General features: G+C 39.9%; 1 protein-coding gene and 1 pseudogene across 17 annotated transcripts in view; one reads left to right on the forward strand and one right to left on the reverse strand.

The window, feature by feature from the left end:
• The window catches only part of Cit (citron rho-interacting serine/threonine kinase), a 169,135-nt gene that overhangs the window by 12,382 nt on the left and 142,328 nt on the right, over window positions 1–14,425 (forward strand). For 16 of the 17 annotated variants that reach the window (XM_021257359.2, XM_021257360.2, XM_021257364.2 and 13 more), the window contains exons 4-5: window positions 5,944–6,119; window positions 12,626–12,727. In XM_021257359.2, the coding sequence (XP_021113018.2) occupies window positions 5,944–6,119; window positions 12,626–12,727 (278 nt within the window). Of the gene's footprint in view, window positions 1–5,943; window positions 6,120–12,625; window positions 12,728–14,254; window positions 14,355–14,425 lie in introns of those variants that run through there. The other variant, XM_021257369.2, reaches the window with a different exon arrangement.
• Window positions 2,571–3,271, reverse strand: LOC106009306 (small ribosomal subunit protein uS5 pseudogene; annotated as a pseudogene).

Genomic DNA, 14,425 nt, shown 5'->3' on the forward strand with positions numbered 1-14,425 from the left:
CTTCAGCCCCTCTTCCCTGCCTTATTTACAAAGCTTTGTTTCCATTTTTTCCTTCTTTTCTCGTTTTTTTCCTCCCTTCCTTCTATTTTCCCTTCTGCCTCCCTAGTTCTCCTTTCCTTTTGAACTATTTCTTTCTATTTCACATTATCTATTATACATTTTGGTCCCTATTTACACTTTCAGTTTCTCCAGAGAGACAATGCAATATTTACACATGTGTGTCTGATTTTTTTCACTTAAGGGTATGGTCTCAAGGTTCATCCTTTTATCTAGAAACGTCTCAAGTTTATCCTTCTTTATGGCTGAGTAGTACTCCATTGTATAAAAAAACCACATCTTTTTATCCATTCATTGGTTGATGGGCATTTGGGTTGTTTCCAAGATTTAGCTATTAAGAATAGCTGGGTCAGGGCTGGGGATTTAGCTCAGTGGTTTCGCTGCCTGCCTTGCAAGCGCAAGGACCCGAGTTTGATCCCCGGTACCAAAAAAAAAAAAAAAAAAAAAAAAAGAATAGCTGGGTCAAATGGAACCTCTAATCCTAGTTTTTTGAGGAATCTCCACACTGATTTCCACAGTGGTTGCACCAGTCTACACTCCCACCAAGAGTGGGAAAGGGTTTCTTTTTCCCCACAGCCCTGCCAGCATTTGTTGTTGGTTGATTTCTTGATAATAGCCATTCTTTCTGGAGTGAGATGGAATCCCAGCATTGTTTTAATTTGCATTCCTTGAATGACCAGGGATGTTGAACATTTTTTCATATATTTATTTGCTGTTTATACTTCTTCATCTGAGAAGTATTTATTCATTACATTTGCCCATTTTTGGATTAGATCTTTAAATTTGAGGAGTCTGATTTTTTTCAATTCTTTGTATGTTTCAGATATTAGTCCTTTGAGGAACAACTGACTGCAATTTTTTCCCACTCTGTGGGTTGTCTCTTCACTCTGTTGGTGGTTTCTTTTGCTGTGCAAAAGCTTTTTAATAGGATGAGATTCTAATTGTTGATTCTTTGTATTATTTCCAGTGCAATCTGGGTTTTTCAAGCACACTCAAAGGCAAAGGGAATAGTATAATGAATCTATATACCAGTTAACTGGCTCCAGCATTTGTCAGCCCTATTTCATGCATGTTCAGCAGTACTTCTGTTTAATTTTTATGAAATAGATCAGACGTGTATGACATTTGCCAATAGTGTGGTTCTCTTAGCAATATATTTACCAAACCTAGGTTCTTTTTTAGGTACTGGATTACAAGCATTGATAAAGACAGACAAAAGTCTCTGTTTATGGATATGTACATTTGTGATGTAGATTAAGCGTTTTCTTTTCAACATGTGCTGAATATTCCTTTATATGGGGGGACTTTAGATTATTTCCACTTTACTACTGATGAACCATTAGGTTGCTTCTGATTATTTTTGTGATAACTGTTGTCATTATGAACTCAGTGTGTGTGTGTGTGTGTGTGTGTGTGTGTGTGTGTGTGTGTATGTGTGTATGTATATGTATCTGGTACTGGGGATTGAACCCAGGGCCTTTGCACTGAGCTACATCCCTAGCCCTTTTAAAAATTATTTTTTATTTTGGGACAGCTTCTCACTTAAGTTGCTGAGTTACCCAGGGTGTGTTTAACTTTTGATCTTCCTGCCTCAGCTCCCAGAGTGCTGGGATTACAGGTTTGCACAACTGTGGCCTGCTGAGCATTTTCGTATGTATCTTTGCTGAGCACATGTGTGAGGATTTTTATGAAGGATGGATTCCTAGAAGTTTAAATGTTGGGTTACTGAGTTTCAAAAAAGGAGCAATAGATTCAACCATGTCCCACCCCCATCCAATCGTTTATCTGACAAAGCCATAATTTGTATTTTTATTGCAGTATTTTGAGTCTTTATCCTCTCCTCACTAGTCAGTACCCACTGGGCCCATAAATACTATAAATAAAGGTACATAGGGATGAAAGGTTGAGATGATTTTGGGGTCACAGAAGCAGCTGGTGTGGAGTAAAGTCATGAATACTCTTGTTTCTTTTTAAAAAATAGTTATAGGCTTGATTTTAGTATCTCACCTGTTCACCTCAATAATCCGAAAGCTTTTGGATAAAAAGGTGGGGATTTGCAATGGTTTCTTAAAATTTTGAGAGAGTATCATAGTGGTTTTGGCAACAGAGCAGTTTATCTGCTTGTGTGATTGAGATGCCTGGTAGTCTCTAGTGACAGGCCCAGAGTTATTAAGATGGACAATGCTGTAAGCAACTTTGGGGCCCAAGGCCTGATGGGAAATTAAGGGAGATTGGCCTTGTGTACAAGAGTGATGAAAGTGGATTCAACACAGGAAGTTGCAAGCCAGCGCATTTGTTGAATTATAATTCAGTCTCAAATACTTTATAGAAAAGAAACTTGGAAAGGGACAGGGAAGGAAGACAGCTTGGCACAGCATCTTCAGGGTAAAAGGAAAATATTTTGCAGCTTTTGCTTCTACATTGTATTCTCTATATAGGTGCTCTAGATTTAAAAAAAAATTATTTATTTTATTGTTTTACAGATTTCACTCACTTTTTCTTGTGGAAAAAGCCTATGTCATAGCTATTGCTGGAGCTTGAGTCCTCTGGACAGAGACTGGTGTGGGTTTTTACAAGATGGTCAGTGACTCTCTAGTAGGGAGACTTGGTGAACACAGTCTCTTTCCAGAGGTTGGGAATCAGGTAGCTGTAGGTCTTAGAGATGGCATCAAAGGTGGCCTTGGTGAAGTTGCCCAGAGTGGCAGGGCAGCCCTTGGCAGAGGTGCAGCAGTCTTCAATCCCAGCCATCATCATCAGCTTCTTGGGTACAGAGGCTGGGACGATGTCAGTGCCTCTGGGGACAGGGATCAGATGCGCCACCACAGAGCCACAGTGGCCTATCACCTTGCAAGGGACAGTGGGTCTTGCCGATCTTGTTCCCCAGTGGCCTCTCCACACAGGGATAATGGACAGCTTGGCCAGGATTATGGCCCTGCAAATGGCAGTGGCGACCTCCTTGGAGGACTTTATATCCAGACCAACGTGATTGTCCCCAATGGCGACAAATGCCATGAACCTGCTGGCCAGCATGAGTTTGCTTCTGCATGGGCATGATCTTTAGAACTTCATCCTGGAGGGCTGTGCCCAGGAAAAAGTCAATAATCTCAGACTCCTTGATAGGCAGGGAGAAGAGGTAAATTTCCTCTAGGGACTTGATCTTCATGTCCTTGACAAGCCAGCCCAGCTTGGTGACTGGAATCCATTTCTTGTCCTCGGCCTTACTGCTGGGAGTCCCACTGCCTCAGCTTAGTCCCTGGCACACCTGCGCCCTTGAGGGCTACTGCTGAGCTGAAGATGCCACCCATGCCTGGGCCTCTGGAGCCTCCAGGCTCTTCCACTGCACTGGCTTGGTGTTTTCCTAAGGAAGAATTTATTTTTTTTACAGTGGTAACAATTAACTCATACAGATTTACCAACCACTCTTGCCTGGTTCCCTGAGAGACCAGTGGAGGGTGTCTTAAGTGAGAGTGTGGGCTCGGGGTAGGAAGACTTTCAATGTGGTGCAGTTCATCATGGGTGCCTTTGATCCAAGATCATTCAGCTCTACTCTTGCAACAAAGAAAGAGGATGGGTAATAACAGTTACAGTTGCATTGGCTACTTTATCAAAATGCCACTGGATGACTGATATGAAATGGTCTTTCACCTTGTTGTTCCTCTCATTGTGTGAACAACTTGTTTGTGGAGCTGAATGTGGTATCCATGAGGAATTGGTTCCAGGACCCAGCAGATACTCAGATTCCTTTATAAAATTGTGTATTATTTACATGTCATCTGTGCATATCCTCACATATATTTTATTTATTTATTTTTAATTTTGTTTTTTGATACCAGGGATCAAACTCAGGACCTTGCGCTTGCCAGGCAGATGTGGCGCCACTGAGCTACATTTCCAGCCCCCCTCATATATACTGTAAATCATCTCTATATTACTTATGCTATCTAATAGAAGGCCTACACATTACTTCATTTGTGTGGATTCAATGTAGTCCTTGGTGCATGGCAAATTCAAGTTTTACTTTTTGAAACTTTCTGGATTTTCCCCCCACTATTTTCAATGTATGGTTGGTTGAATCTATGGATGTAAAATCTGTGGATGTGGAAGACTGGCTGTTCCTAACTTTGAGAGCTTGTTTGGAGGTTCTAGCAGGGGATCACAGCTACTTGTATACCCTTGACTAAGGAAACAGTCCTCCTCTATTGGGGATGGTCCTCCTCTTTGACCTAGCACGCGGCTTTGGGAGGGACCCACATGGAGCAGTGAGGGAGCCAAATAGTGAGATCAGCCAAATCAACCCTGGTGATCAATGGGGTGGCAGATGTTGCAGCCGGATCCCCCTCACATCCTGACTGTTCCTAACTTTATCTGGTTCCTAGCCACTTCAAAATGGCCATCTCTTTCATTGCCTGGTGGATTCTAGTGTCTGTGGGGTATTTCAAGACAGCTTCTTGGTCTTCAACATGATACCTTCCTGTGGGATTCTCCAGAATTTTTTTTTTTTTTTTTTTGTGGTGTTGGGAATGGAACCAGGGCCTTGTGCATAACGAGGGTACCACTAAGCTACACCCCCAGCTCAGGGTAATTTTGATTATAGATATCTATGCCTTCATCTGGCACACAATCTCCGTATGTAATGCAGTTCCCCCTATAGTATTCAGGATTCAATTTTTAGGTCAGTCACTCTGTTCCCCCATATTCTTGCAAGTCAGGAGGGTCCCTGGATGTCTGGTAATGTCTCAATGTATTTAGAATGGTAATAAACATAATGTAAGATTCCAAACCTGCCAGCTGTTCAGTCCATACTTGCACATTGATGATCTCTGCCTGAGAGACTGGATGTAGAAAAGGAATAAGACCATGGTATGCAAAAGATAGTTGCAAACCCCTCCAGATCTGTGGCATGCCAACCCTGCAGAGCAAATGTCAGTGTTCCATTTGGTCCTTTGGGCTAAAACTTTTCCCCTTTTTAAGCACGGGTACATGTTAAGGTGTGACAAAATTATCTGAGAAAATCATCTTAAAGGAGAAAAGATTTATTTTGGCTCAAGGTGTCAGAGGTTGTAGTCCATGATCATCTGGGTCCATCATTTTTGGCCTCTGGGGAAGCAGAACATTGTGTCAGGGAGGGAGTGGCACACCAAAGCTTTCCATCTCACAAGCCAGACAGCAGGGAGGAAACTCCTTTTTATAGCAAAGCCCCTCTCCAAAAACCCATTAAGCTATGAGTCCATAAATGGATGGCTCCATTGATGAGTATAGGGCCCTTATGACCTAATCACCCCAAAGCCCCCACTTCTGAATGCTAATGCTTCATGGACCAAGCCTTAAACACATGAGCGTTTTTCGGGGGGGCATTTCAGATCCAAATTATAACATAAGGTAAGGAAGGCATTACTATGCCTGACACAATGCAAAGGAGATAAAATGGGCTAGTGGGATAAAATTAAGCAGAGTACATTTAGTTAGAATAGAATGATCAAAGTTGACTAAAACAGGAATCATGTTGCTCATGTCACATCATAAGCCAAGTCTAACTGGTGATAAGCATGTTTGACCGGCCACTGCTCCACAGCTTTCAGAGGAAGAAGAAAAGCATGATTTGTATCCTCCCTCTCTATTTTCTAAGTCTGCAAGAATCAAATTGTAGCTACCATGGAAACCGTACTTTGGAATTTCTGGAGCCCTTAATTTTAACTTAACATATAAAAACACTTTTGTGCTGATTTTATAATTATTCATGATGGATTAGAAAGTGACTAAATGTCTTCTGACAGTGAAGGAAGACATAAGAACACTTTTTTAAAATTCTTTTTTTTCCCCCTTCTCATAAAGATGCACATATTTGAAGGGCTTTATTCATCTGGGTGTAACTCTTTATCTCCACAGATTCCGACATCATTGCTGAGTTACAGGAGCTCCAGCCTTCGGCAAAGGACTTTGAAGTCAAAAGTCTTGTAGGTTGTGGTCACTTTGCTGAAGTACAGGTGGTAAGAGAGAGAGCAACCGGGGACATCTATGCCATGAAAATCATGAAGAAGAAGGCCTTGTTGGCCCAGGAACAGGTAGGACTTCAGGCTCATCCCCTCTCTGTACTGTAATATTTATTGCAGAGATATTAAGCTGCCGAATTGGCATCGAGGATCCAGCAAGTTTTCTTTTGACATATGGTCATATGGGCAAGAAGCTGTCTTGTGTTCTTATCTCTTCTTGAACTGATGTTGGTTAATTTTGAAGGCTCATAAATTTCCACTGATTTGTTCAATCATGATTCTATAGTTATGTTTTATTTCAGAACCAAGTTGGCCTTTTAACTAAAGGACTTAAAATGATCTTTCTTTCATGGCCATTAGCTGGAGATTCAGGGATATGCATATTATAGAATAAATCAGATAGCATTTGCTTTTGTGTAGGCTTTAGATACTTATATTGTAGACATGCATATTGGATTTTAAAATAGGCCTTTGAAGACGTTAAATAAAATTGTTACATAGCTAGGCAGTTGCTTGAGAACAGGTTAAGAAGTTATCTTTTCAATTGTGGTACTTTTCATTCTCTTGAGAAAGGCTTTGTTCTAGACATATTGATTCATTTGCTGTGTTTTAGAGACAGCCATCAGCCTTGGAGTTCAGAGAGTAATTTATTAGTTACAGACATTCCAGTATGCATCATGTGACTAATAATGTAACCAGCTCTGTGGGATGTCTGCAAAAGGAATTAAAGTTGCATGGCTGTTACTTTCAGGGTTTAATAACAACCTTGGAAAATAGGAGGAAAATGCAAATGTATAAAGCAGGTGCTCACCAGCTAAAGCATCACAGAGGGGAAAACAATTAGCAAATTCATTAATGATAATGTGAGGGGAGATGTTATGGATGAGCCAAAAACAGAGACGTCCTCACTGATGACGGAATGTAGGTTCTGGGCACAGAAGTGATGAGGACATGCTAGGCAGAAGTGTGGCTGTAGGTGACATTCTGGAATTTGGGTACCAAGATGCTGTGGAGCGGTGTGTGTGTGTGTGTGTGTGTGTGTGTGTTTTAGAACAAATAGACTGAGAAATGGGGTAAAATGAGGATATTTGGGTAGGAAGAGGGCAAATGGGAGAAAATTGCAAGAACCCATTTTTTCATTATGGTGAAATATACATAACAAAATTTATTATTTTAACCATTCTTATTGTACAGTTCAGTGGTATTAACAATGTTGTACAGCTATTTCTGGAATTTTTAAATTATCTCAAATTCTGTACCCATTACACAATAACTCCCTTTGTTAGCTTTTCGTTGCTGTGACAAAATACCTGAGAAAATCAACTTGAAGGGGAAAAGATTTCTTTACTCCTGGTTTCAAAAATTTCAGTCCATGATCACTTTGCTCCATTATTTCTGTGCTGTAGTGATGAGACAAAGCATCATGGAGTGAGTATGTGCTAGTGCAGAGCTGCTTTACTCATAGCAGCCAGGAAGGAGGGGAGTGCAGAGGGAGAGGGAGAGAGAAGGGCCAGGGGCCCAATATACCCTTCAAGGCCACTCCTTCCAGTGACTCATTTCCTCCTAAAGTTTCCACCACCTCCTAACTTGACATCAAGCCTTCAAACACATGAGTTTTGGGAGGAACATTTAAGAACTAAACCCTAATGGACACCTTTCCCCAGTAGCATTTTTGTATGGCAGTTTACTTTGTTGGATGGTTGGAGATCATTTAGGCTTTTGCAAGGAGGAGGCTGGGATCAGTCTGGTCCCAAGGACTTCAGTGACTTTATGTGGCCTCCAGTCAGAGAAGGAGCGGAGGGTAGGAAGAATCATCCAGGAATGATGTGGCCCCTGTGTTTTGGAATAAAATGCGAGCAGTATTATAGAAAGGAAAAAATGACAGGATGTTGCAAATAACCTGGAAGACAGGAATGGAAGTTACTCAGCCTTCTGCAACTAAGTAAGAGCTATCTGGGGGCCAGGGATTTAGCTCAGTGGTTCCGCCGCCTGCCTCGCAAGCGCAAGGACCCGATTTCGATCCCCGGTACAAAAAAAAAAAAAAAAAGATAAGTAAGAGCTATCTATCATCAGTACACCCTTAGTGAGCATTTGTTTTGTTTGGCATGTGTGTAGGTCTTTGGGTAGAGGCATTAGATGTAGCTCGACCTTGCAGTACTTATGTTTTAGACAGAAAATGTGCATGTACGAATTACCACACTGCAGGAAAGGAATAGAATTGTTGAAATATATGTGACTTCCACAGGCAAATGACCTGAAATGACCACATGAGGTGTGGGCTGGGCTCTCTAAAGTCATACACATACAGAAGTTAATGGGAAGCATCCATCCATTCTTTCAGAGGGTGATTATGAAAGAAAAGTGGGGTCCTTGATGGAATCATGGTTAGGATTTGGAATTTAAGGGCATGAGAAGAGAGAAGCCAGTATGGGGGAGACTGAAAGGAAATGTCAGAGCAGAGGTTAAGGAGAAGTGGTATCCTGCAAACATAGCCTGTCACTCGGGACAGGCCAGCAGACTTGCCCAGGGTACTGTGACTCCTGGGAGAGGTCCTCAGAGATCATTTACTTTGATAGACGCTTCAGAGGTCAGACTAAATGAGTGGTGAACAGGTAAGAGTGGAGACTGTTCAGTTCAGCTGACCTCCACTGAACACCTTTTATGTGGTAAGGCAATAAATTACTTGGGTTGGGCTGCCGTTTCCCAAATGGCTTAGATTAATCCCTGGGGTGTGCAAGGTGATTTTAAGTAGCATACGGACAAATGATTTAAAAACTGTTTAATTAGCATTTAACTAGCTTAGCAAAGCCTGTGACTTTCATGGTGTTTTTGTTAGAACTAACCAGAAAACGGTATATTTAAAATTAAATTTATTTAGATTTCAAAGAAATCACAAATTTATAGAAAAGTGGCAAGTAGAGTATACTAGTCAGGGTCTGTAAGAAGAATGGAACCAGCACGATGTATATGTGTGTGTGTACATATATACGTATATGTATATATCTTATATAACCTACATATATAAATTGGCACATAAAACTAACCATCATGTACAGTTTGAACAACTTTTTTCTCTATTTGATATATATATATATATATATATATATGTATATATGGTGGGGGGAGAGAGAGAGAGTGAGAGAGAGAGAACCAAAAATATATATATATACCGGGCCGGGGATTTAGCTCAATGGCAAGGACCCGAGTTCAATCCCTGGTACCAAAAAAAAAAAAAAAAAAAAAAAAAAAATATATATATATACACACACACACACACACACACACACACACACACATACTGTTCAGGAAAAAAAACTTGTGTAAGTATTTTAATACTAAATTTATTGAGATATCATGAGATTAATACAAGTTACCTTTGGCCTCTACAATTACAAGAGGTGCTCCGAGTGGTGGCCATGAGCTCCCAGACATTTATTAGTACAGTGAACTGCTGCTTGGGTAACCTTGGTCATTGAGATTGCTGCACATGCATTTTCAATTTCTTCTCTAAGGGCTGGCAGTGTAATGGGTTTTCTGCAATATATGACATCCTCTAGGGTCCCCCATACAAGGGTAATCCCATCTATTGAAAAAACATCATACTATTTTTCTTTTCCTGAAGTGTGTATACATTTTTTTCTTTTTTGCAGACTCTGTGTATACATATAGTTAGCCCTCTGTACCCAAGGATTCTACTTCTGCAGATTCAAACAACCACAAATTGAAAATATTTGGGGGGAAAAATTATGTGTGCACTGAATATGTACAGATTTTTTCTTGTCATTATTCCCTATAAAATACAGTATAACTATTTCCATAGCATTTTATATTGTATTAGTATTATAAGTAACCTAGAGATGATTTAAAGTATATGGAGAGATGTGGGTGGGTTCTATGCAAATACTGTGCCATTTTGTGTGAAGGACTTGAGCATCTGTGATTCTGTTATTTGCTGGGAACCTGGAACCAGCCCACGTGGGTACCAAGGGATGACTGTGTATATAAATACACATATATAGAGATTATATATACACATAATATATGTACAATAGTGTATATTATATATATATATACACACACACACATAGCAGTATCATATAGAATATATGTATGTATATATATCTATAGAATTTATTTCAAGTTGTTGATTTACATGATTGTGGAAACTGGAAAGTCTGAAATCTGTAGGGTACATTAGGAAGCTGGAAATTCTTAAGCCTGATAATGCAGGCATGGGGCAGACTTTCTTCTTCCTCAGGGGAAATACCAATTTTACTCTTAAATCCTTTTAACTGATTAGATGAGGCCCACCAGATTATTGGGGATAATCTCCTTAAAGTCAACTGACCATAGATACTAAAATAACTATATCTGCAAAATACCTAAGGTATTTGATGGAAAAACTGGGTGCTATGTCTTAGCCAGGTTGACATGTAAAATTAGCTATCAGAAAGTACAAACTTTTTTTATTCACCCACTTGACAATAAATTTGCAACTTGGTAGCATATTACTTCTGAACACTTTAGTGTGTATTTCTTGTAAAGGGGACCTTTTCTCATGAATCACAATGTAACCATCAAAATCAGGAAATTAGCAATGATACATTCCTGTCATCTAATCCTCAGACCCCATTCAAGTTTTACCACTTGTCCCAATAATATCCTTTAGAACAAAAAGGCCCAGCCCAAGATCATACCTGGCATTTAGTTTTCCTGTCTTGCCATGCTAGTCTTCAGTCTAGACCTGTTCCTTATTTTTTTCCTAGACTCTTATGACCTCGACACTTCTGATGATGATGGGCCAGTTACTTTGTAAAACTTGTATTTGTCTGATGATGCCTACGTTCAGGTTACAGATCGTTTGCAGCAATATCACAGACAAGGGCCTCTTTCTGATTACCCCAACAGGTGACTCTTAGTTTCAATTTGTCACATTCTGGGTGATATTCACTTTTATCACTCCATTGAATAGTATCTGCCATGTGGACACATTTCCCCTTTGTACCTGAATAAGTATTTTATGGGGAGGTGCTTTCAAAAGATAGAAATGTCCCATCCCTCACAAAACTTTCAGTGTACTCATTCTTTCATTTATGTGGACCTGCATTTTCCTATTTCAGTCAGTGAATTATAATCTGTTACTATCATGTATATACTCAGATTGTCTCTAGTTTGCCTCTTCAAGTTGGCACTTATATCCATTTGACAAATCTCCATCATTTTTGAGTACTTTTTTGTTTTCTTTTATTGCAAGATGTTCAGGCTTTTCTGCACATTTCTGCACGTTTTACTTTCCTACCCCTGTCATCAGTCATTTTTCCAAGGAGCCCTGTTTAGTGGAAAATGCTGTTTAGAGGCCAAGATCTGGATATAGGGCATTTGGATTGCTACTGTGGTATCATTGCTTTCAGACTCTTTTCAGTGGAAAGTGCTAAAGATATGTGTATATGGATATAATGTACGTACTTATTCATAACACATGTACACATGCACACACACAGACATGCTTGTACACATGCACACACACAGACATGCTTATACACACACACACTGTTATATTCATTTTTATGTGTGAACTGTATATATTGAAAACCCAACTTCACAGTATTCATTTTAGCTTTCATTCTTTTCATGTTTGTAACTTTATCAGCTTCCTGTTACTATATAACAAACAGCTGAAATAATCAGTTTATAAAGAAAAGATTTATTGTGGTTCAAAGTTTGGAGGTTTCAGTCTGTGGTTGGTTGTTCCCATGGCTTTTGTGGGAAGGTAGCCTGTCATGCAAGCAGAACGTAGCAAACTGTTCACTTCATGACCTGGATACAAAAGAGAGAAAGATGAATAGGCTGGGGTTCTAATATCTCCTTCAAGGGCATGGTACCAGTGACCTAAAGCCTTCCCACTAGTCTCCACCTCTTACTAACCCCACCCCCTGTAGTGCGATGGGGCAGGACACACAGCCTTTCGAGGGATACTTGTCCAAACCATAATAATAACCCGCCTCTCTGATGTTATACCCTTAAAATTTTTATTTTCTGCATCTGCATACATACTATCTCCTGTCTGTTGATATTTCTAGTACCCTTGTGGGTCCAGGTAACCTGCTCCAGGCCAGTCCACATGTGGATGTCTCCCTCTCCAGGCATGGGCCCTTCATACCCCACATTGGGCCTCTCCCACACTTGATTGCCATCCTCCTCACTGTGCTTGGTCCTTATACCAATTCTGTTCTGGGTACTGACATTCTCTCTCTCTAGCATCTGGTATGAATACTTAACTTGTTCTACAATTCCAGAAGGGAAGGCAAAGAGAAAGAGAAAGATGTTTAGAGTCAAAGTAAGTGAATCGACTTTGTAAAAGATGTTAAGTAAATAATTGGACAGATAATATATTGGACCTAGCAAAAATTGTGAACAAAGTAGGTGAATAACAGATTGGTGAAATGCCAGGTTAAGTGATTTTTAAAAAAAATTTAAACTAGAAACATCAATTTAGGCTTAAGATAGAGGAAAGGGCATTTTTTTTCACATTTAGTTCTTCATATTATAATTGTCTAAAAGGTTTCTTTTACCCCTAGGTTTCATTTTTTGAAGAAGAACAGAACATATTATCTCGGAGCACAAGCCCTTGGATCCCCCAATTACAATATGCCTTTCAGGACAAAAATAACCTTTACCTGGTGAGTCTTTATATCCATCTTTCTGGAATGAGCCAAGATCTCTGATGCTCAGACACAAGAGTTGCTAAATTGAATGTAGTTCTTACCCCTGTGGACCATGGCATCCCTTATTCATTCAGTTGCTTTTCTGACTTCCAGGTGTCTCCCTGTTCTCCTTGTTCTAAAGATTAAGAGCCAGCTCATTTAGAAATGCCTCACTGACTATTGGGTACTACAGTTGTGGCTCAAAGGGCAATAATGAGAAGTCATTTATATGGAATGGTCTGTAACTACCTTTAATAAAATCTCACTTTAATATTTTTTTCATGGTTGTTACAAGAAAATGCAGCGTATTCTTACTCATTTGTGGAAGCTAAGAGTTGATCTCATAGAAACAGAGAGTGGAATAGTGTTTACCAGAGGCTGGGTAGGGTGCAGTGAGGGAAGGATAGAGGAGGGCTGGCTAATGGGTTCAAAAATACAATTAGACAGGAGACTTAAGTTTTGGTTTCCTATGACACAGTAGGGTGAGTACAGCTCACAATAATTTATTGTATATTTCAAAATAACTAGAAGAAGGGATTTTGAATGTTCCTAACACAAACATGATAAATGTTTGAGCCTGTGTTAATCACCCTGCCTCGATCATGGTGCATTGGATACATGTGTTGAAATATCACACTGTAGCCCATCAGTATGTACAATTGTATATCCTGTGAGGTAGAAGGGAAAATCTTCTGTCTTTTTTTTCTAATATTTCTCTCTAGGGAAACAAATATTGATGGTGATATATGTTCTTTCTGACACTTATGCCCTGTGAAAAATAAATTGAATATACTCAGGTATGTAGTTTGTTTTACAAAAATGGTACATTACCCTCCATTTGGCTCTTAAGCTTGCTTTTTTGCCTTTTAAAAGTTTATTCCAAGGGCCTGGGATTTAGCTCAGTGGTTCCGCTGCCTGCCCTGCAAACACAAGGACCCCAGTTCAGTCCCTGGTACCAAAAAAAAAAATTTATCCCAGGCATCCTTATATGTTAGTACATACAAATCTACTTTTTTTTGGTACTGAGGATTGAACCCAGGACCCACTTCATTCTTTTGGATGGTGACATAGATTTCCCTAATGTATAAATAGCATATCTGATAGAATTCTAAAATTCACTTGGGGGTCTTGTTTAAGTTCTTGGGGATTAGATTCCTAAATTTAAAAAGTGTATCCTAGAAACAATTTTTGTTCCTGATTCAATCCTTAAAACAAGACTATTATGTTAATCTTAAATTGAGATAAACTTTTATGGAGGAGGCTCACACAAAAGAAAAGGGTGAAAGAGAGATGGACTGCTGTCTTGAACTCCCACTGGGCAGTTCTGGGGGCGGGGAGCTTTCACTGACTATTTCTGATCTGGAATAAACAGTTTATTTGCCTTTGTTACATAATAGTGGAAAACCCAATGCTTGTAGAAACGTTCTCCCTATCCCCACTCAGCTTTCTGTGCGAGACCATTGGCCTTACACTAACCACGTGGTCCTTTCTAACCAACAGCATGCCTGTTTTTTGTGGCCTCAAACTTCCTTTCTTGACTGTTACCATGGATACTTGCCTTGAGACCTGGGGTGTGAAGCTCTCACTTTCTCTGATGACCTTGGTATGTTTGGGTTTCTAGGGTCCTTGATGTTCTGGCACACTTGGTGCACAGGCAGCCTTTGCTGTGTTCTC

This window comes from Heterocephalus glaber, unplaced genomic scaffold (genome assembly GCF_053883595.1).
Source record: "Heterocephalus glaber isolate CG9 unplaced genomic scaffold, H.glaber_assembly_v1.0 deba00001687, whole genome shotgun sequence".
In the NCBI taxonomy this organism is placed as follows: domain Eukaryota; kingdom Metazoa; phylum Chordata; class Mammalia; order Rodentia; family Bathyergidae; genus Heterocephalus; species Heterocephalus glaber.